General features: G+C 42.9%; 2 protein-coding genes across 5 annotated transcripts; one reads left to right on the top strand and one right to left on the bottom strand.

Moving 5' to 3' along the window:
- The first annotated feature begins 252 nt into the window (after positions 1-252).
- On the top strand, positions 253-16,902 carry LOC104940459 (ELKS/Rab6-interacting/CAST family member 1). 4 transcript variants are annotated; one of them, XR_797809.3, is made up of 21 exons: positions 253-487; positions 1,623-2,418; positions 2,537-2,725; positions 5,194-5,485; positions 6,091-6,218; positions 6,363-6,440; positions 6,529-6,684; positions 6,806-6,973; positions 7,165-7,332; positions 7,415-7,552; positions 7,640-7,780; positions 8,003-8,143; positions 8,311-8,504; positions 9,118-9,129; positions 9,551-9,686; positions 9,820-9,951; positions 10,915-11,075; positions 11,280-11,427; positions 12,216-12,311; positions 12,527-12,606; positions 13,224-13,309. XR_797809.3 is itself a non-coding variant. In XM_019255604.2 (21 exons), exons 2-21 carry the CDS (start codon positions 1,873-1,875, stop codon positions 14,372-14,374), a joined length of 3,345 nt encoding a protein of 1,114 aa, XP_019111149.1. In that variant the 5' UTR covers positions 254-487; positions 1,623-1,872; the 3' UTR covers positions 14,375-16,902. The 4 variants fall into 4 exon arrangements, 3 of the variants coding, with proteins under 3 accessions (XP_019111149.1, XP_010755372.1, XP_010755373.1); XM_019255604.2 differs by lacking the exon at positions 12,527-12,606 and adding an exon at positions 14,237-16,902 and having other exon boundaries at positions 254-487; positions 6,366-6,440; positions 13,224-13,409; XM_010757070.3 differs by lacking the exon at positions 12,527-12,606 and adding an exon at positions 14,237-16,902 and having other exon boundaries at positions 254-487; positions 13,224-13,409.
- A 1,688-nt stretch (positions 16,903-18,590) lies between these two features.
- Positions 18,591-21,258, bottom strand: LOC104940461 (F-box/LRR-repeat protein 14). Its single transcript, XM_010757072.3, has one exon. It carries the CDS (start codon positions 20,663-20,665, stop codon positions 19,454-19,456), a length of 1,212 nt encoding a protein of 403 aa, XP_010755374.1. The 5' UTR covers positions 20,666-21,258; the 3' UTR covers positions 18,591-19,453.
- Positions 21,259-21,848: the final 590 nt, after the last annotated feature.

The raw sequence follows: 21,848 nt of genomic DNA, 5'->3' as shown, positions 1-21,848 counted from the left end.
TTTGTTGATATCAGCGGAAGATAGGCCTCTTAATTGTTAAAAACCTACATTTCCAGTGGTTCCTGCTTGCTGAATTGAAACGAGAAAAACGTCAGTTTGACCACAGCTTGTACTCATCACATCATATTCATCAAAAGCTGTATATTTTTTATCAAAATGTTGGTATCTGAGTGAGGTCTGCTCTCTCTCTCTCTCTTCATGTCTACATTCCCCCCACCAGGTGGAGGAGGCTCGTGGCCGCGCGTTAAAAATTCAAGCGTGGCGAGGAAGACTCGTCGTGAGCGCGCACAGGGAGGCTTGACGTCACTGAGGCGCCCTGGCTCTCCTGAGCCGCTGCCTGGTACTGCTGGCGAAAAAAAAGATGGGAAAATCAGATAGACACCTACCGAGCAAATGAACATAAAATGACGGTTTCTGCAGACGATTTCCACTTGACAGAGGATTCGGTATTGGCACCGATTTGAGCAGCACCAGACAACGAGAGCAGGTAGTTTGTTTGGGGATGGTTTTCCACCACGAGCTATTGTGTTAGCGAGGAAAAAAAATAAGAGGTTCTGCTTGACCACATATAAATTGGATGGACTGAGCTTCCTCCGTGTGTCACGGCGAGCTAACGCTCATATTTGTTATTTTAGCCCTTTGTTTTGACATTTAATGCAGTCCCAGCTTGGTGTGCTAACATTTGCATGGAGAAAACCGTATCTTTATAAAGCCGTCCACTGACGCTAGAGGTGGTGGAGGAAAATGGTTTGATGTGGGTGTCTCCAGAGCAGACCCTGTACGGTGTCGTTAGGACTGTGAAAAAAGGCTCTGAGTCCTGTTTAACGTGCCACATTTTGACACCACATTCAATTAAACATCTGGTTATCTGTTTAATGTTTGTATCTGTGTTTTTAATTTTAAGAACAGGGAGATTTTTCTCTTTTTTTTTTTTTTTTGCTCCCCTCACGATGTCCACCATGGACAATCCCCTTTTCCCTCCCTTGCTAGTTTTTAATCCATAGCGTCAGCACATTGGGGAAGGAGGGGGGGAAATGATTCAGAGAGTCAAGATTTAACCCGCAGGCTAAATCTACTTAAACAATTTTACACCGGTCTTAAACTAAAGACAACATTTAAGCGATGAAACGCGAAGTTAAAGGCAGAAATGTCAGCCGTTAACCGTTAGCCGGTACGTTAACGTAACGTTAGCTGCTAGCAAGGCCACGCAGACTGCTCGGCCAGTTTAACGTCTGAGCTGGAAATCCGGTTAAAAAAGTGAAAATACAGATTAAACCGTGCACAAAGTGTAACAGTTATAACGTTAGACATCAGTATTCTGACCTAATAATGTACCGTACAACAATTATAACGTAAAATTTAACTTGATGCACTGACAAACTGTTCCACATCTGTGTCCTCAAGCAGATAAAAAGACTTTGTGTTCTGACAGACTCCATCTGAGATTAATTTACTACTTAGACCTGACTTTATACAGTTACATAACTGTCTGGACTGAATGTGGGGACATCTCGACTCATTTACACTGTACTAAAAGTGGACCCTAGATTGCATGTTAAGTAACCACTGGCTTAGTTATCTTATTAACTGATATGCCCTTTGTTTGTTTACATTTTCTGCAGATTGGTGTCCATAATTTGTACCACTGGATAGCTCCTTTTTGAATAAGAAAGCCCGTCAGCGTCGTCTCCGCATCCAGACCTCTATTTTATCATGAACATTGTGCCCTCCTTCTCCAGTTGAAGCAGGATCACCGCCACATATTCACCCGACTGGTGCAAGTCGCAGCCACAAAATCAGCAACAATATACACAGATACTTGCAGTCGTACGTCAGTGTTGCTGTCAGCGGCGTCCTTCTATTTAGCAGAAGATGTACGGTAGTGCCCGCTCTGTTGGCAGAGGGGATGCCAACCATAGTGGAGGAAGAGATGGAGGTGGTACTGGTAATCAGGGATCTGGCCGTTCCCCTCGTCTTCCCCGTTCTCCTCGGATGGGACACCGTCGCACCAACAGCACTGGAGGCAGTGGAGGGGGACCTGGAGGAGCGGGAGGCAAGACGCTTTCCATGGAGAACATCCAGTCCCTCAATGCTGCGTATGCCACCTCAGGACCAATGTACCTGAGTGACAATGAGGTCGCCATGGCAGGTGACCATCTTCCCAAAAGTGGTGGGACAGTGACGACGATGGGGAGACAGAGGGTGACATATGGGTCTAGAAGCAGCAGCAGTGGAGTTGTGGCTGCCAGCACCCCCAACATCTCCACCTCAGTGCCTGGCAATGCTGTGCTTCCAGCAGGCATGATGGCAGGTGATGCTCTAGCATTTGGGGACCACCACATGGCCTCCACTGTGCCCCATTCTCTAAGGCAGGCCAGAGACAACACCATACTGGACCTGCAGGCGCAACTGAAAGAGGTAATCTGCTCGTTTTCTCTCTTATCAATGATGCAGAATTTTTAAGGAAGAGGTCGACTTGGTTTGACAGGCCACCATACAGTATTTATGTGCCACTCCTTTTATTCTGCCTTTTCAGGTTCTGCGTGAGAATGAGATGCTGCGGCGAGAAGTGGAAGTTAAGGAGAGCAAGCTCAGTTCCTCCATGAATTCTATCAAGACCTTCTGGAGCCCAGAGTTAAAAAAGGAGCGAGCTCTGAGGAAAGATGAGGTCTCAAAGATCACCGTCTGGAAGGAACAATATCGCGTCATTCAAGACGAAGCACAGGTGAGCATTGCTTGATGTTCATTTCATAGATAGAATCGGTGCTTTTACCTCAAACTCCCTGTTTCTGATCTCGTTATCTAATTTTCCTAATCTGAATAGAGTCATCAATATTTCGGTGTCAAACATGTTTGACTAGATGAAGGCATTTCACCTAGTGTCAGCTTTAGTACGAGTCTCTCTCTCTCTCTCTCTCTCTCTCTCTCTCTCTCTCTCTCTCTGCATAGGTTAGAGGCACTTTTTGAACATCTAGTTAATCCTCTTATGTGCAGCTATATGCTCATGCTTAATAGATGAAAGAGGGCGTAAGTCTAATGGCAGCTTCAGCATTTCTGTATTTTTTAGAAATCGCTGGATGTGGCTAAAGCGCACATTTTAAACCCTGTATGTATATAGTAGTTTAACCACAGCAGAAAATAAGTAACCAACTGTGGTGACAGGTAGCAGTATTAAAGTGTGTGTTATTATCACTTTTAATGCAGTATTTTGATTATGTAACTTCTTAAGAACATTTATCGCATTGTTCTCTTTTAATTTATAAAGCGTTTGGATACAGGTGATGTGTTCATTGAGTTTGAAAAATAATCAAAAAACAGTATACTTTTGTTTTGCAAAGGAAGTCCATCTAAATAAATGCAGATTTCACTTCACTTCACACTATTTTCTTGTGGATTAAAATAAGAATCAATGTAAATATGAGTGCCGAGAGCAGACTAGGATTAGAAGTAAGTAAATAGGTTTATTGAATATGAGAGTGTCATTCTTAATGAATGCCTTTCTTTCTGATTTTAGGTGCAGAAACACAGCATTTTCATGTGCCTCCCATTCCCTTGTGCAGCAGTCTGTGTCAGCCTTCACACATTTATACATACCGTTTGCCCACACGTGTATTTGATAACAATAACTGAGAAAATATAGGCACAGGATTGTATTTTCAGCCGTGCAAATTAAGTTTCATTAATGAAGAGAAATAGTCTTTGTTTCACTGTGATTCTTAATGGATGGGCAGATCTGTATAATTTGCCGTTTTCACTCCTGCTGAGTCACAAAATCACACTGTGGACTAATTCCCAGTAATGCCTGACTAGCGCAGGGCTAATCAGTGGGTGCTGTAATTTAAAGATGTCTGCTTTCATATGTCAGCCTCCACCTCCCACGCAGGCACACATACAACGGGAAGCACAGACACACACACACACACACACACACACATTTAGGTAATTACGGCCTTGGTTAAACTGCATGGCCTTATTGAATGTAGGTCCAACTGACTGTTGTATGTTTATGTGTGCGTCATTCTGTTGAGTTTCTACATGTTGTATGCTGGCCACAGTTTTCCTCAAAATCTCTACTACATCCACACATGACTGTCATTCTCTGTGATTCGCTATTACCATCTCTTCATCTTCCTTTTCCCCCTTTAAAAAAAGGTCAGAATACCTAATAACCTATATTTCATCACCTAATAATATCTCTTGCTAAATAGATGTAAAGTGGAGCAGATATGAGCATCTTTAACAGACTTGTATACAGTTTGTCCAGCTGTGTGCACTGTGTTGTTCCGAGTTGTGACTCCGTGTTTGGATCACATCTCTCATTCTTTGTGCTCCCTCAAACACCTGACTGTCATCTCTCCGTGGGCAGAGAGTGTGAGAATATGAGGGATGAGGAAGGAGGAAGGAGGAAGGAGGAAAGTGTGTGTGTCTCAGTGTGTGTTTCCGTGCTTGTCCCTGCATGCATCTGCCTCTGAGTGTGTTGGAGAGAGAGAGGGGGGGGGGTGCAGTCACAGCAGTGAGTCAGCCTTAGTCACGGGGTGGAGAGGGTGATGGAAAGGGAGGGTTATGAGAGGAGAGGTGAGAGTATTGTAGGGAAGAGATAGGGCGAGAGCAAGGTAGATGAATAGTGTGTGTGAGGAGGAGAATAGTGCGTGAGGGTGGAGGGAGAAGGAGAATGACAAAGGAAGGAAAGGGAGGGGGCTAGATGAGGAGGAGGAGGAGGAGGAGGACAGAGAGAAACGAAGGCAGACACTGACTTCTCTCTTTGTTCTGTCATCTCAAAACGCTCACAGCTGGTTCAGACAAGAATGTAACACAGCCTTGTGTTACTGTCTCACAGCAGCTCTGCCAAGTGTCCCTGGCGTCAGATGCCACAAACAATGCAACACTATACTGGGCTGATTGTGTTTCACCACTTGTATTTCTCTGTGCATGAAATGTAACACTGTCCACAAAACTGGGCTGTTGGGGGTGCATCTGTCAGGGTATTGCTATATTTTCAGTCATGATTAAAGGCTGATTTTTTTTTTAACAGGCTGTAACACAATAATCTGACACGATCCATTCCCATAAAGAGGGGTGGGAGTACCTTCCGTAATATTTAAATCATCAATATGTCCATCCATCAGTTCATAATAAATCCAGCAAACGGATACATGTATAAAAGCTGCACATGTGCCTCTTATTTGTCTCCAGCATCTCCAGATGACTGTTCAGGCACTTCAGGATGAGCTGAGGATCCAGAGGGACCTGAACCAGCTGTTCCAACAAGACCCCGCTAACCAAGGCCGGGACCTGGCCCTGACTTCTGAACCTACAGAGGAAAACTACCGGCGGCTACAGGCTGAGCACGAGAGGCAGGCTAAAGAGCTCTTCCTCCTCAGAAAGACCCTGGAGGAGATGGAGCTGAGGATTGACACGCAGAAACAAACCCTGGGAGCCAGAGACGAATCCATCAAAAAACTTCTGGAGATGCTGCAGAGCAAAGGTTTGAGCCTTGGAGAGAGTAGTGTTTAGCACTGATTGATATTCATGAAGTGTCAGTGGAGACTTGACTGTTTACAGATAGCTAACACTGTATGTTAACGCCATTGCAGAGCAGTTCTTCTATTGGCCAATAGATTATTTTACAAAACACGATTAAAGTCAATAGAAAAACCAGCAATCACTTCCAAATACTCAGTCAATATATTTCTTCCTCAAACATTTCTGGTCTTAAAACCTTTTGGTCTCAGGATACAACGTAAAACTACAATGGTTCCCACTCAGCTACACCCAAACTCTCTCCCCCGTCTTTCCTTGCTCCATAAACTAACCACAATGAATGCTTTGAACGGAAGTATGCGTTTGAGGCTAAGAACATCTGAGGGTTTCATGCAAATACCTTTGCGTAGGTGCCTCCCAAAATAATTTCATGTTACGGTCCCTCAGAAACTCCTGAGAAAATCTTAAGTCTCCTGTGTTAGCCTCTGCAACATAACCATGTGGCTTGTAATGCTCAGGCTGACTGTTACAAAAACTTTGAATAACCTAAATGTCTTTCTACCAATTTCATCGTAGTAACCAAGTTGTTATATAAATACTCTGTCTCAGGCCCATCTGCCAAAGCATCAGAGGAGGACCAGGAGCGGACCAGGAGACTGGCTGATGCAGAGATGCACAGGCATCACCTTGAAAGTTTACTGGACCAGAGAGACAGAGAGATTAGTGCACTAAGAGAGGTATTGTCCAGTCCAACCACAAGAGATATAACATTACATTTCATTAGTCTAGTTATGTTGTTCTGTCCTATTTATACTTTGATATAAAACTGCTCTTACATATCTTATATATACAGGCAATATGTTGTTCTTTATCTTATCCAGCAAGAGCTGCACCGTCGGTACGAAGGAACCCCCGAATCCACCAAAACTAAGGCTCTGCAGACTGTCATAGACATGAAGGTGAAGATTTAAATAGAGAAGCGTACTGAGTATGTTTTGTGGTGTATCTGCCAAGATACATGCATGATTTCCTCTCTATCAACCCCAGGATGCAAAAATCAACTCAATGGAGCGTAGCCTGAGAGACATGGAGGAGGAGCTGCTTATGATGAAATCCAATGGGCTCCTGAGCTGTGAGGAGCGTCAGGAGGAGATGAAGCAGATGGAGGTGTACCGTAGCCACACCAAGTTTATGAAGAACAAGGTCTGAGATGACATGAGATGGAGTTTGACTGAAGTGCTTTATATTTCATTCAAGACGACACAGACTTGCTAAGTTTCATGTCAAGCCCTCCCTCTTTGCTCTTCGCCTTTGTCTTTTTCAGATGGAGCAGGTGAAGCAGGACCTCTCCAGGAAGGACACTGAGCTGCTTGGTTTGCAGACCAAGCTGGAGACGCTCACCAACCAGTTCTCAGACAGCAAGCAGCACATTGAAGTCCTCAAGGAGTCCCTCACTGCCAAGGAGCAGCGGGCTGCCATCTTACAGACAGAGGTACAGAAGATACATTTCTATTCACCCTTACCTAGAGGACCTTGGAATATGTTTACAACAAGGGGTCTTGAAAGAGTACTACTACTTTAGACTGATTGTACTACAAACAAAAGCACAGAAGTTAGTTTGCTTTGATTTTTAACAATGACACAGTTATGGTCAGTGACACTTGTCTACATTTTCCTGACCAGGTGGACGCCTTGCGCCTGCGTCTGGAAGAGAAGGAAGCAACTCTCAATAAGAAGAGCAAACAGATACAAGAAATGTCAGAAGAGAAGGGCACGCTCAACGGGGAGATCCACGACCTCAAGGACATGCTGGAGGTTAAGGAGCGCAAAGTTAATGTGCTACAGAAGAAGGTGATTTGGACTTTCATAGATCTTGTTTTGTAATCCTGTAATGCTACAATGTTGATGTTAACTGACCACGTTTGCCCCGCAGATTGAGAACCTGCAGGAGCAGCTGCGGGACAAGGAGAAGCAGATGAGCAGCCTGAAGGAGAGAGTAAAATCTTTGCAGGCAGACACTTCCAACACTGACACTGCTCTCACCACGCTGGAGGAGTCCCTCGCAGAAAAGGTGAAGTTTATGTATGCAAAGTAAATTGTTGGCTGTTTACACTTGTGAAGGCAGCACCTTTATGTGATCGTCTCCACCTCCTCCTAGGAGCGCATCATTGAGCGTCTAAAGGAACAGCGGGACAGAGACGACCGGGAGAAGACGGAGGAGCTTGACTGTAACAAGAAGGAACTGAAGGAGTTGAAGGAAAGACTGAGTTTACTGCAGGGAGACCTGTCAGACAGAGAGGTGAGAAACAGCTCACACAACGTGGGGCAAACTCTTGTTTACCGTGGTTCTATTATTAACGTGAAACATTCCTGTCAGAAATGAACATCAGGCTTTTTCTATGAGTCACGGATGCCTTTATTAGATCTGTTGTATCCTCAGCCTCCTCAGTCTCCTGCCCTGTTTGTTTGATAAGCTGGAACAGGTTCATCTTTACTTCTGTGCATGTGTGTGTGTGCGCAGACATCTCTGTTGGACCTAAAGGAGCATGCATCATCCCTGGCTTCCTCTGGGCTGAAGAAAGACTCCAAACTCAAGAGTCTGGAGATTGCCTTGGAGCAGAAGAAGGAGGAGTGCCTCAAACTGGAAAACCAGCTTAAGAGAGTGAGATAATAAAATCAGGCAGCTCGTGTGCTGGCTCAACATCGACCTGATGCTACTAAATGTTTACTTTATGTGATTATGACATAGTCTGCCACTTATCTAATCCCTACCTGCGGACACAGAAGTGAATATGGCTGCTCTCTAACTGCCATCCTGTCTTTTGTCAGGCTCAAAATGCAGCCCTGGAGGCTCAGGCCAACACAGAGTTGGCCGAACGCATTAGGAATCTTGAGCAGGAAGTGGCCCGCCACAAAGAGGACTCTGGGAAAGCTCAGGCTGAGGTGGACCGCCTGCTGGAGATCCTACGGGAAATGGAGAATGAGAAGAACGACAAGGACAAAAAGATCAATGAACTAGAGAGGTGGGAGGAAACATGCATGCTGGTGACTCTGCACTGTTTAAGCATTCTGATTGTTACCCTGGATAAGTCTTGACAGATTTTCATTTGTGGGAGTTTTTGAGTGATTCAGTCTTACAGTATGTGCTGGGGGTTTTTGTTGTTGTGTTAAGTGGCTACAGAGTGCTTTCTTCTATCTATTTTCGCCCTTCTGCTAGCTTGGACCTGTGATCACTGAATATTTCTTCAATGACATCATGTTACTCTGGAGATCGCTGCCCTCTAGTACATTAAATAGTGGATTTTAATGTAATTTGGCCATCCGCCATTTGGCATCTTAGCAGTATTGCCTTGAAAGTTGATGTGGTGAATGTTATTAGCAGACCTGTTATAAATCTTGTAGGTACGGTTGCAGAGGCTGGTGAAGGAAAGCCATCTTTCGTGTAGTGTTTCTGCATGTTTGTCTTCTACTCCTGTGTGTCTGTGGTGAACCATGTGACCTCCATGACACTGGAGTCACAACATAGTCCTAGGGCTCTTTCTCTTTTTCTTCATATTGACTCATCTTCCTGGTCTGAGTCTGTTTTTCTCTTTACTCCTCTCTTGTCTTTACACCGGAAATCTCTCACCCCATCAGTTTGACCTCCAGGTTAGTATTTGCTCTTTTTCTCTCTTCCCAGACCTCAACATCCTTTTTGTCTTTTTCTCCTATTTTTTCCTCCCTTGTTTCTCTCCACCTTCTTACCTCTTTATAGTATGTGGTGCCTTTTACCTTGTCCTGACATATTGAACGCTTTGTCTTTCTCCTGTTCATGCTCATTGTTTCTTTTTTTGCCTTCTTTATTGTTCTCTTTTTCACCCTGAGTTAAATCTGAGATTGATTTTTATTTGCAGCCTGTCATTGTATAAAAATTCTACTCCTTAATTTATTTATATGCATATTTGTAATTAAAACACGTGTTTTCCTTAATCTCTCTTTTAAAAAAAAGGAATAATAATCATCATAGATGATACCTTCTCTTCTAACATAACATATAACTTGTCCCATGTACACCTTGGTGTCCTTGTAGGCAGATGAAAGACCAGTCAAAGAAGGTGGCCTCTCTGAAGCACAAGGAGCAGGTGGAGAAGAGTAGGAATGCTCGACTCATGGAGGAGGCCAGGAAGAGAGAGGACAACATGTCTGAGAACTCCCAGCAGGTGAAGGTGAGGCTTGTGTGCACTTTGCTTGGACCCTGCACTTAGAACTAAGTTCATATTTGCAGCATCTGACGTACTAGTTCAGTGTCAACACGCCAAGGTCTAATCTCCTCCTCCTCCTCCTGTTTCTGTCCTGAAGGACACTCTGCGTCAGAAGGCAGAGCGCATAGAGGAACTGGAGGAGGCCCTGAGGGAGAGCGTTCAGATCACTGCGGAGCGAGAGATGGTACTGGCACAGGAGGAGGCTGCCAGGTCACTCCAGGAGAAACAGGTACACCTTCCCCCCAAACTGTCCTAAACAAACACACATACCACAAAGCAATATTAAGATCACACCCACAGCACCTGAACACCTCTATATACAGATAAAAGAAACACTTTCATATACTGAGATTCCTTCTCCCTCACCTTTTTGCTGCCATTGTAGTGTTTCTCATCCTTTCTTCACCTCCCTCCTGTCCTCTGGCCTCCCGTCTGTTTCTCAGTTCTTTCATCTTTTGCTCATTGTTTTCTCTTGTTTTCTCTCTGCTACACACCGCCTCTCAGAAGCACTCACTCAAACCAATGCATGAGTCCAACCTCGCCCACTTTAAGTGGTCTAAGGTATGATGAGCCCAGTACGTGTGACCTCCATCAGTGAGCAACAACGCTTACAGGGGTGGACAACAATAACAGCAACGCCTCTACGAGTCATGCAGTCCCATACAACAATGCTGCAATAAATTTGAGGGGTTTTGGTGACTTTAATGTTGTTGGATTGCATTATTTTGTAAGGTGTTGCTGTTTCCAGCCCGTGTAATTTCCATGTTATTTTGTTTACCTGCTGTTTGCTTGTGTAACCTAGCAATGCTGATAATTGGTTGGCTCATACAGTACAAAGTAGCCAATAAAATTGATAATTTGTGGTTAAATTATTCACTCTTTCATTCAGTCAATTGTAATTAAAGCATATATTGATATGAAACAATGGTGCTTTTGTGCCCTTTTTAAATGAATAACAGGTAAATGAAATTTACTGCTTTATCTTTAATGGTATCTGTGTTATAGTCGATCCCTCGTCCTTCCCAAAAGCCCACAGGAATTCTGCTACCCCCTGCCTCCTATTAGAGCAGTTCGTACTGGCAAAAAGTGTGTCTTCCTTCAAAAAAAGCCCCATGCTTTCACTGATGGATCTGGGTAATCTGCTTTACTCTATCCTTGATTGAATTGTTGTTGTGTATGTATGTGTTTCCAGATGGAGGAGCTGCTGGGGGCCATGGAGAAGGTAAAGCAGGAGCTGGAGTCCATGAGGGCCAAGCTGGCCTCTACCCAGCAGTCTCTGTGTGAGAAAGAGGCGCACCTCTCAACCCTGCGAGCTGAGCGCAGGAAACACCTGGAGGAGGTGCTGGAGATGAAGTAAGTCGCACACAGACATAAACGCACACACAGTAAGGTGGAGTAGACTGTGGAGTATTGATTGCTACCCTCATCTTTGTAAAATGTCATCCAATTCGAGCCTTCCCCAGCTGGCAGGATGATTTTGCACTATGAATAATAAATGATAATTGAGCTATTTACTTGTGTGGGTAAATGCCATGTTGTTTCATCTCCATCTAACAGACAGGAGGCGCTGTTGGCAGCTATCAGCGAGAAGGACGCTAACATAGCCCTACTGGAGTTGTCTTCCTCTAAGAAGAAGAAGACCCAGGATGAGGTGGCGCTGCTGAAGCGGGAGAAGGACAGACTGGTGCAACAGCTCAAACAGCAGGTGGGGAGGGGGGCTGCTGGTATCCATGGAGGGGAGCACATGATTGAAGTGTTGATTACAGTCATGTTATTTCCGTTTCTGCACATCTCTCTCGCACGGAATATATTCACCAGCAGGGAATAAAGCGCAGGGACTCGGTGTCTTACCAGAAAAAGTGTGCGACGTGGAAGTTAGTTTGACTTAAGTCACAAAAGCTTCATCCAGAAACAGTAAATTGTGTCTTTAGCATAAAGCCCTTGAGTATCTGTCATACTGGGTGGGTAACTTTTTCTACAAACAGTATTTGAAGTCCCTAGACGTCATCTATAAAACACGCTCTCTCTAACCATGAGCCAATCAAAAAGTAAACTAAATCAATGGCCCCATATAAAACAAGCTCCTGGCTGGTAATCTGTGTGCTTGCTCCACAACTCCGGTAATCTGTTTCTGATAGCTGAGTCCTGGTGTCATGACGCGTGCTGTCTCACTGTCATGACTTACTGGGATACTTGAATAGAAACACTTTTTTTACCGTGAGTCAAAATATCTGCTGTGAAAATGGCCTCTTGTCCACCTCTTGTGCTGGACCTGAATTTATGATGTAAACATCATCTTATTTATGTTTAACTTTTCTGTTCCAGCTTTAGAAATCTGACATTTATTAAGAAGGGCCAGTAGGTGACCTCAACCATACCTGCCTGCCACAGTCCTTGACCTGTTTTACAACATGACTGTCCTGCTCTTATTTATCTTTTTCCCTCATGTCACTGAAGTGTTTTTTATTATTATTACCATCTTTTATCTTACAGACTCAGAACCGAATGAAACTGATGGCAGACAACTATGAGGATGACCATCTGAAGACCGCCCCTGACCAGACAAATCACAAACCCTCTCCAGATCAGGTAACCTGAAGACCAGTTTGTCAAGTTTCCATCTCATCTCAGACAGCTTCACTAAAATCCCTGCAGTTGATTAACAATAATAACATTAACTGCTGTTGCTTAACAAGGTAATGTCGTCAAATAGATTGAACTGATGCCATAACTTTTTTTTCTGTATCTGCACTAACCAAATGTTCCTTTTTAATGCTGCAACTGGCTTATCTTGTGGCTAACAGGATGATGAGGAGGGTATTTGGGCATAGCCAGTCTTTTGCCCTCCCCCTCTCTCTCTCTCTCAGCCATTTTGTTCAGAAGGGTGAGCTCGTATTATAAAAAGAAAAGAAAAAAAGACAAACCTGTCACACCTTTCTTCATCGTCGCTCTGTGGCATGTTTACTCGTCCTCCATTCGTTGTGGTTTTCTTTGTCATGTCGATGGTCATTATCATCATTGCTTGGTCTTCCTACTCATCCCTTTAACACTTCATTTATTACTTTTCTCGTAGCTCATGGGATGGCGATCAGTGTGTGTGTGTGTGTTTGTGTTTGTGTTTGCATGCACAAGCTAAGAGGATGAGATGATTTAGATCATGGTGTCTTTGCATGCCACCTCTCTGACATCAGTGATTAGCTCCTCACATGTTGACCCACTCAGGCAGGTGTTTGCATTGGATAATTGTTTTAACCTCGATGTGATCGGTGGTTGAGTAAGTCACATGCATAAATAATAATCTATAGATACTCTAGTATTAATGCACCTGAGAAGGTTGGCTCATGCATGCATGCAGATGATGTTTTGTTTTTTGCTTGGTTCTTTCATTATGTTCAACCATTGAAACAGGAGCATTAATAAAAATTGTGTATCCCTCACCGCTCTCCCCTTTCTTATTCCCACACTAACTTGATCTCTCTTCCCCTTCCTCATGCCCTGCAGATGATACCCCCTCTTCTAGCCCTGTCCCAGAACCGCAGTAAGCTCAAGCTCTACATCGCCCACCTGACAGACCTCTGCCACGACCGGGACCCCAGCATCCTCAGCCAGCTCACACCACCCTCTCACTACCACCACAGCGACCCCGAAGACTGGGAGAAGGAGCTCCAGAAGATGAGCGTCGAACAGGTAGTGAAGGAAGTTTCAGTCACTCTCTGTTATTCATCTCAGCACTCAACTTTGACCATTTATTTTTGGCGCATAAATTAAAGGTATGTTGGCAGAAAGATTTGACACGGTGAAGAACGATGAGCATTGGAGTTGGATAATGAGTAAGACAGAACCATCTAAGTCTCAAAAACTAGAGGTCATGTGATTGGATGAACAGTACGTCTTTCACTATCATAGGCGAATGTCAACCCAATCAAGTCAAATAACCATATAATGTAGTCAAATTTTTACAAAAGCCAGTCAGAAGAAGAGCGAAAACATTTTTTCCTTCAAGAAAAGCTTTCATTGCTGTTCCTCTATCAGTTCATAACTCATGCTTGCTGCATCTACGCTAACTTCTTTAGCAGTTACTATTGTTGTTTTGGAGCAAGCAGTCCTTTCACACACAACTGAGATAAATCACGCCCGTAGCTGCCAGTACTTCCTCATAGGCAGCTGACTGGTCTGTAACCACTGTGTTCGGACACAAGAACACAGCTTGAAGGGGAGTCCAGCTGCCAGGCAAGGCTACTGTTTTTTAGTTATGGCAAGTTTATTTGTACAGCACCAACACAGAGGCACACACAGCCATATATAGCAAATAAATTTGTTAGAACCACATTTAAAAACACAATGAAGAAAATGAAATCCATTTCAGAGCATCTGAAGTTAAACTGAACACAAAAACAGAGAAAAGTATTGACAGAAAATACAATTCCAATGTTTTTATCCAGTAAATAAGTGATTCTTGTGACTGGGTTAAACTTCTAGCGTAATTAAAACTAATTCATGCGTTTTCCCTGCAGTTGGAGCGGGAGCTGGAGGTGTGTGAGAAGGAGAGCGGAGAGCTGCAGGAGTACGCCAACTCTGTTCTCCAGCAGATCGCAGACTACTGCCCCGATATCCTGGAGCAGGTTGTCAACGCCCTGGAAGAGTCATGCTGACAACTCTGACCTCAGACACAACCCAGCTGACGCCTAGTCTTCACCCGACCTGTAGCTGAGCCCCCTACCTCCAACTCAACGAGGCTCCTGGAAGGATGAGAGAAAGCTGGGGCATTATCTCACCCCACTGAGCTTTTCTTCCTCGCTCCCCTCGTCCACCCTGGAACAAACTTTCATGACTCACAAGTGCTTTCCTGTCTCATGTGTCTCTAACGTCAGGCCTGCAAAATCGAATTAGGGATGTTCACTCACTCACAGAGGTTTTAAAAAGAGAACGTACCAAATTCGCTTTTTGCTTGTAGCGTACTTAGAAAAATCTCATTGCACACCTGTTAGTCAGGGACAGGTGCGTTGGGAGAGAAAGGATATCGGATGATTGAAGCAAACTTCCGCACAAAGTCTTGGAGTATACTGCCAACCTTCCTCTCCCTAGACTTCTTCACTCACAGCAGGAAGTGCTAGATCAAGCACAGTTACCTCACTCACTTCTATCTCAGTAGATTCCTCTCACAAATCCTTCAACTTAAAAGGGGTAAATGTATTCCTCACATCAGGCAGGAAAGCACTTTTTGTCTTAGAGAACTGGGGAGCTGCTACATCTAGAGGGGGGCAGAGAGGAGCTGAGCTCAGTGGGTAAATCATGGAGCCATGTAGATTCTTGTTTTGTAGTCCTCTAATTAGTAGGTTGGATCCCAGTCACTAGTTAGAAATACAGTGACTGGTGGCCGATCACCTGAAGACTTTTTAACCAAATAAATGCAGCATGTTCTCCAAATGTTTCCTCTCCCAGCTTGGAGCTGTGGACGTGTCGTCGTAGCCAGAATTAGGTTGTAGGTACGTTTTTGTTTTTTTACTGTGTAGTCTGTGGCTGGGTAATCGGCACGAGAGGGGGATCACAAGACGCAGATCGATGGTCAACTTTTAGTTACACTATGTTCTCGAATACGAGAGAGAGAGAGGAAACAAAAAAAAAAGCTTTTATTCTTGGTGACGTATTAAGTTTTAGATGGTTTTGCACACAACGTCCACTTGATTATGAGGTATGCAATGTTTCTTTTTGAGAACGTTCTAGTGGCCTTGGAGCATGCACAGAGATCAGTACTGGACCTAATGCAGGGATATTTATTTCTCTGTAATATTGGTGCTAAGGCATGATGTAAGAACTTCTGATCTGATCCACTGATCATTCAGTCTCATCCAAAGTTTCTATAGATGTTACTTAAAGCCCACTTGACCTTTTTAGTTAGTCGACTGAATCACTGAAGAATACAAGCGATGCCCCCCTTTTTTGTTCTTTGTTTTTCTTTCTTGTATTTTTCAGATCACTTACAAAAACGCAAGTGATGCCTCCTTTTATTGTATTTTTTTAAATCTTCAGGGCTGAGGTTTTTAAGTACTAAGTGCATCTACATTTACAAGAAATGAAAGTCACTTTTCAGCAGATTTTGACTTTTTAGATCAGTTTGTAAATAACGTGATATTTAACACGTGCAGTGACTGAATAAAGGTAATTAAGTGGAAGGTGTTGTGCATTCTTTAAAAAAAAAAATCTGAAGAGTTAAAAGCAGTGCAGTTGTCTTTTGTGTCTAATTTTGTCTTCAAGGACAAAATGTGTGTGTGTGACAGTACTGCCATAACTTGCGGAAAGTCATGTTCTATAGAGATCTATATAAATATAATACATATATATAAAAATGTTTACTGTATGGATATGCATTGAATGTTTGCACAGAATCTTGAAGAGCGAGCCGCTCTGAACAAAAATGACCGTCAAGTTAGCTTCCTCAGCAGAAACCGAGGAAAGAAGTGTCAAAAAAAATTGTGTCAAAAATAACGTGTGAACTACAAAATGTTTTCAAACCGTGACTGTGTGAAGGGAGAGTACTTTTCTTGCATTTATTTCTAATCGTCATTCTTTTTTTTATATATTTTCACCACACGGTGATGTAAATGTATTATCCTGAGATTCCAGTGTTGTTGTCTTTTCTGTTACGTCAATAATTTTTGTTGGTTGATGTCTGGATTTGAAAAAAAAATCTCCAACCATGATCCTAATTTCTAGACACATTTGGGTGTGTGGAGTAAAAAACAACATGGAGGATGGTTGTTGGATGCTTTTTTTTTTTTTTTTTGTCCTTGTCTGTCAAACTTCTCTGAGTTGGAGATTACGTCCTCTCCGTCTCTTTTAACCCCACGTCATTCACCGCTGGGTCCAGAGAAATAAGGCGACATCTTTATTTTTTTTAAGTGTTTTAGTTTCCCTTACTTTGGCCTGTGTGTCCCTGCCCTTGCCTTAATGTCTTGTCATCACTTTTTCTCGACTCCTTATTGAGGAACACAGAGCTGATTAAGGGGCTTCTGTCAAGTTCATGGTATTTTTTTTGTTTTTTTGTTCATTTGTATAAGAAATGTACTGCCTTCTGTCTATTCGTGTTAAGAATCAAACTGTGTAAAAAGAAAGCAAAACAGAAATGTTTGTGAGTTATTTGGATTTTGTATGTATGTAAATAAATAAATTATAAGCCTTAGTTTCTTTTTTTTAATTTGTACTATAAGCTCCGTGCAAATGTTGGTGTTTGATCTATGTTTTAACCAGTTTTTAAAAACCTGATTTCACATTGCAACTGTTGTGAATGTGATTTAAATGTAAACTTTAGTAGTTTTAGACTCTAGACTACTGGTTCTCAAACTATGATATGAGTACCACTGATGCTTCCTGTTGTGGTATTTGGAGGAATCTTTTTTCTTCTCTTTTTTTTATGGAATAATTAAAAAAACATTTTGTGCAAACCGTGCGTATGTATATATGGAGAAAAACTGCAAAAAAAAAAAAAAAAATGTGGCTCCAATCACAAATCGGTGTAGGTAGATCACGTGTAACCAACCCTCTGTCTGTCAAATCAGTGGTACTTGGAGAGCCTTGTGTTTTCTGAGGTGGTATAAAAAGTACTGCTAAATTTATTATTAGGTTAACTGACATTATTTGTTAGCATTATTTAGCAGGTATAGATGGTGTAAACCTATGTTTATCCCATACAAGTACTCTGTTCCAAGAAGTCTCTTAGTATTTGCAGAATTTAGATTCTTCATTGATTAATTATCCACAGACCATCCCCTGGGCTCCCTTAATTTATTATTTAACTCCTCTAGAAAGTTCTCATTTTGTTTGCAGAGCTGCAGCCCTGCAGCTCCACACAAGTATCAAACCAACTTTACAAACTGTCATCTGTGTATTTAGTGTAAAGTATAAATGATTCTCACAAATTTCATTTAGTTTTACTCCTGTCACACAGTCTTCAGTTGTCAGGGATCTGTAGCTGTGTTATTTTTAATATAAGATAACTGAAAGCTCCAGAACAGACCAGCTACTAAAAGGTCAAGGTCATTCTGAAGCATTACTGCCCTCAGAAACATGTACATGCAGGGCCTGAGACATTTGCGGCAGAGCTCTTAGAGCACTCATCAGTAATACAGGTAGAGATCTGATTTGTTTCAAACTTATCGAGAACATCCATTAATATTCTGAGTGAGATCGAAGATAGCTAAACTATCAGGTACACAGCTGTGTCTTATTTGATTAATTTTCCATTTAGCACAATGACTCAAACATCATCCAGTATTTAAATGTCCATTTGTTGAAGGTATATGAGGTATATGAGCCTTTACGTATAACAGACTGAATTGGTATAACCTGCTGTGAAATTACAAGATAATCTCTGTCTTAATTACATTATTCACTCTAGCTTTCATTTATTGGTAGATACTAAAAGAAATTAACAAAAAGCATTCTACTTTGCTATTAACACTGGAGTGGGGATGCAGAAATTGCGGATTTTGATGGTACTTTGATGGAATTTTAGTAAAAATTAAATAAGGTTGTTACTACATGCCACTAAATTTACAAACCATGCAATGCTCCTCTACTTGCTTTGTTTACATTGCGCTGGAAGTAACTCTTAACTCATGACTACTTCTTTGATCATTAGAGACAAACACTCAGTGGTGCTGAGCGTTTACGGTTACAAAACTATGACATTTTGAATTAATAGTCAATAGTGAGATCTGTTAGTCGCTGCAAACGGAGCCCTAAATTACACAAAACTCAGAGCTCTTTGCTCAGAAATCATACATATTACACAAAACTCAGAGCTCTTTGCTCAGAAATCATACATTTAAAAGCTCGTAAAAAAAAAACTACAAGTAAAACACACAAAACTGAAACATATTTGCCATCTTTATTCATAAATATCACTACTGTATGAATATAAAACAATCTTAAATTACTGCTTTTTTAAACAAATACTCTGACACTATCGTTGGACGCTCCTCAGGAGAAAAACCACTGATAAAACAGTTTTAAGGTATTGCATAAAGCCTTGGCAGCGGTTAATTACTACACCTTACTGTAGTTTGTGTTGATGAACCTTTTTGACAGAGTAGCATACTGGAACATCTGATACATACTTATTTCCTCAGGAATATGAAACGTAGCCAACTATACATTAGGTAAACAAAAGACAGACAAGGAGTGATCCACCCACTTCAATTTGAAGTACAATTTTGTCAACAACAGTCATTCATTACAAAAAAAAAAAATAAATTGGTTACATAAGTAAAAAATACATCAGCCGAAAAAAAAAAAACTATCAAAACTTCAATCCAAGGTACTCCAGCCTTTCTGTTAAGAGTTAAAATGCCTAACTATTACTCTGCAATGAGATTTTTTTGTTTTTTTAAATATAAAAATCTCCATTGGTATGTGAGTCACAAAAATATGCAATGTAATCTAGTATTCAGCGATAGTAGGCACTCCTGTGTTTGATGGGTGAGGTAGCTAGATAGTAAGAACTGTACACAGGCCGAGATTAAACAATGCACATCAAAAAAGAGAGAGCTCGAGACTGAAACATAACGTGAGTAAGGGTGGAGTATTGCAGCGGAGGTGAACAATATTCCAGTGATCAATGCTTCGTCCCTCTCCTTGTTTTTAGTCACAGTATAGAAGGTAAAATTAAGAATGGATACAGGCAACTGAGCACTATACACAATGAAACACATGTACGTGAATCAGGAGAGCCTTCACCTCACTCTCTCGCTCTCCGTCATCTGCCACAGTCCCAGGTTTAACACTTTAAGGCACGGGAGCTGTGTTATCCTCTCCAGACCTCTCTTGGTGATCTTAGTACAACCATACAGATCGATCCCTGTCAGCTGGGTCAGGTGGTCGGCTATCAACTCCAACCCTTTGTCTGTGATCCTCACACACTGTCCAATGTTGAGAGTCTTGAGTTCGTGCATCTGGCGTACCATCCTGTTGATGCCATCGTCGCTGATGTGGCAGGAGCAGAGAGAGAGGGACTTGAGCTGATACAACCCCTGGGCGATGTAAGCCAGGCTCTGGTCTCCTATCTTGTCACAGAAGGACACGTCAAGTCCGGATAGCCTGAGGGAGCCCATGGCCAGATGCATGATCCCCGTGTCACTGATGTTATCGCACGACCGCAGGTTCAGGCTGCACAGGTGGGTCATGTGCGACAGGTGGATCATCCCTGCATCCGATATCCCCCCGCAGAAGCTGAGGTTGAGCACTTTGAGCTTGTTGAGGCCCTTTGAGACGTGTTTGAGAGAAAGGTCAGTCAGCTTCTGGCAGTCCTGCAGGGTTAACTTCTCCAGAGACAGGCAGCCCTCTGCAGCGCTGCGGGTCATGCCGGACAGGTGACCGATGCCCACATCGGACACATGCCTGCAGCTGCGCAGGTTAAGGCTCTTGAGTCTGTGCAAGCCCCAGGCGATGAGCAACAGACCTGTGTTTGTGATATTGCTGCATCCACCAAGTTCAAGCACCTCCAAGTTTTTGAGGTACTGGGCGATCCTGCCCAGGCTGGAGTCAGTGATCTGTTTACATAGGCTGAGGTTCAGGACCCGCAGGGATGGGATGTCCTGCACAAAGGCATGTCCGAGTCCGTTGTCCGTGAGGTTGAAGCAGCCGCACAGGTTAAGGCTTTCGATGTGCGGCATCCCTTGGATCACGTAGCTCAGACTTCTCCTCAGGCTGAGGATCTGGACTTTTTTGATCCCCCTGGTCTGCAGGCTGGGGAACAGAGACGGGTTAGCTCGCCGCAGATGCAGCTTGGCTTCCACCCCCCTCCACACCGACTTGTGGTAGGACGCGTCTCTCCAGGCCGCGCACACTTGGGCTACTCTCCCTTTGTCTTTAACGTCCAGATAGCTGAAAATAATGGCCAGGATCTCCGGGAAAAGGCACGATATATGTGTCTCCATTTCAAACATGGCTGCAGGTCGACCGCTTTCAGGCAGCAGATGTCGATCGTGGGCGACAATACTGTCGTGGTTAGCTCGCCGAAAACTCTCCTGCCGAAGTTGCTGGCTGTCTCAGCTAACGTCAGCTAGCCAGTTAGCTTTGTGTGTAGCATAACAAAAATCCACCCATCTCGTCGCAGCGAAGCTCGCTGTTGTGTTTGATAAAAAAATGGCGATGCAAAACAGCCACGGACGGCACAGTTCTTGTGTTGACAAAGGTGGACGAGGATGTGGGAAACTCCGAAACGCTGTCGTAATATTTACCTAGCAGGCTAGGCTAGGCTAGGCTAGGCTAGGCTAACGCGCTAACCCGCGGCGCAGCGTCTGTAAACTTCTTCAAAGCCGAACAACCTCCGCGTCCAAAACTGTCCAAAAACTACTTATCGTTTACTCCAGCTCATCGCGAAACGCATCCAACAACTTTTTTTGGACCGCAGAAATGTTCCTCCGTTACCTTCTGAGGCATTTCCAGCAGCGTCGGAGCATCCCGGATCTCCACAAATGAATAAACCAGATTATCAGAGCTCAGAGCCGAGTGCAGCCAGCGGCTCCTAGTGGAAGTAACGAGCATCGTTACTGCTGCAGGCTCCGTTACATAATTCACCTAATGAATGTTAGATTACACTTTATTCATCCCACCACGGGGAAATTTATGAGTACATTACATGTGATACATGAAGCGTCTGTATGTTTGTTTAATGTTAAGTTTGTACCTCATACATTCTCATATTTTTATAAAACAGTTTTATTTCTACTTTTTATATAGATGTTTAGCACGGGCTAACTTTTTTATATGTATCTTCTATGCGAATGTTTATTTTTGCTACAAATGTTCAGTTTCTCTGTACATATTTAAATTTAGATTTATCTCAGGATAATTTTAACGTCTGGTTACTGTGTTATACATTTAATTCTAATGTGTGTTCATCTATCTATCTATCTATCTATCTATCTATCTATCTATCTATCTATCTATCTGTCAGAATCAGAAATACTTTATTAATCCCCGCAGGGAAATTGTTTTTGTTACAGCAGCTCCCAAACGGTAAGTGAGATAGTAAGTGATAGCAAGAAAACAAAACTTTAATACTATACACCTATACAATATCCTATATACACACTATATACACAGTGAACTATGCAATATGTAAAT

The sequence above is a fragment of the Larimichthys crocea genome, chromosome XXI (assembly GCF_000972845.2).
Source record: "Larimichthys crocea isolate SSNF chromosome XXI, L_crocea_2.0, whole genome shotgun sequence".
NCBI lineage: Eukaryota > Metazoa > Chordata > Actinopteri > Sciaenidae > Larimichthys > Larimichthys crocea.
Note: the sequence above shows the minus strand (reverse complement) of the source record. Positions and strands in the feature narration are given on the sequence as shown.

Bases quoted from the DNA above. Each gene is read 5' to 3' on its own strand.
- LOC104940459 (XM_010757070.3), top strand. From the start codon at position 1,873: ATGTACGGTAGTGCCCGCTCTGTTGGCAGAGGGGATGCCAACCATAGT. The intron at 5,486-6,090 runs GTTTGAGCCTTG...ACTCTGTCTCAG, and splicing joins GGAGATGCTGCAGAGCAAAG to GCCCATCTGCCAAAGCATCA. The intron at 12,312-13,223 runs GTAACCTGAAGA...CATGCCCTGCAG, and splicing joins ACAAACCCTCTCCAGATCAG to ATGATACCCCCTCTTCTAGC.
- LOC104940461 (XM_010757072.3), bottom strand. From the start codon at position 20,665: ATGTTTGAAATGGAGACACATATATCGTGCCTTTTCCCGGAGATCCTG.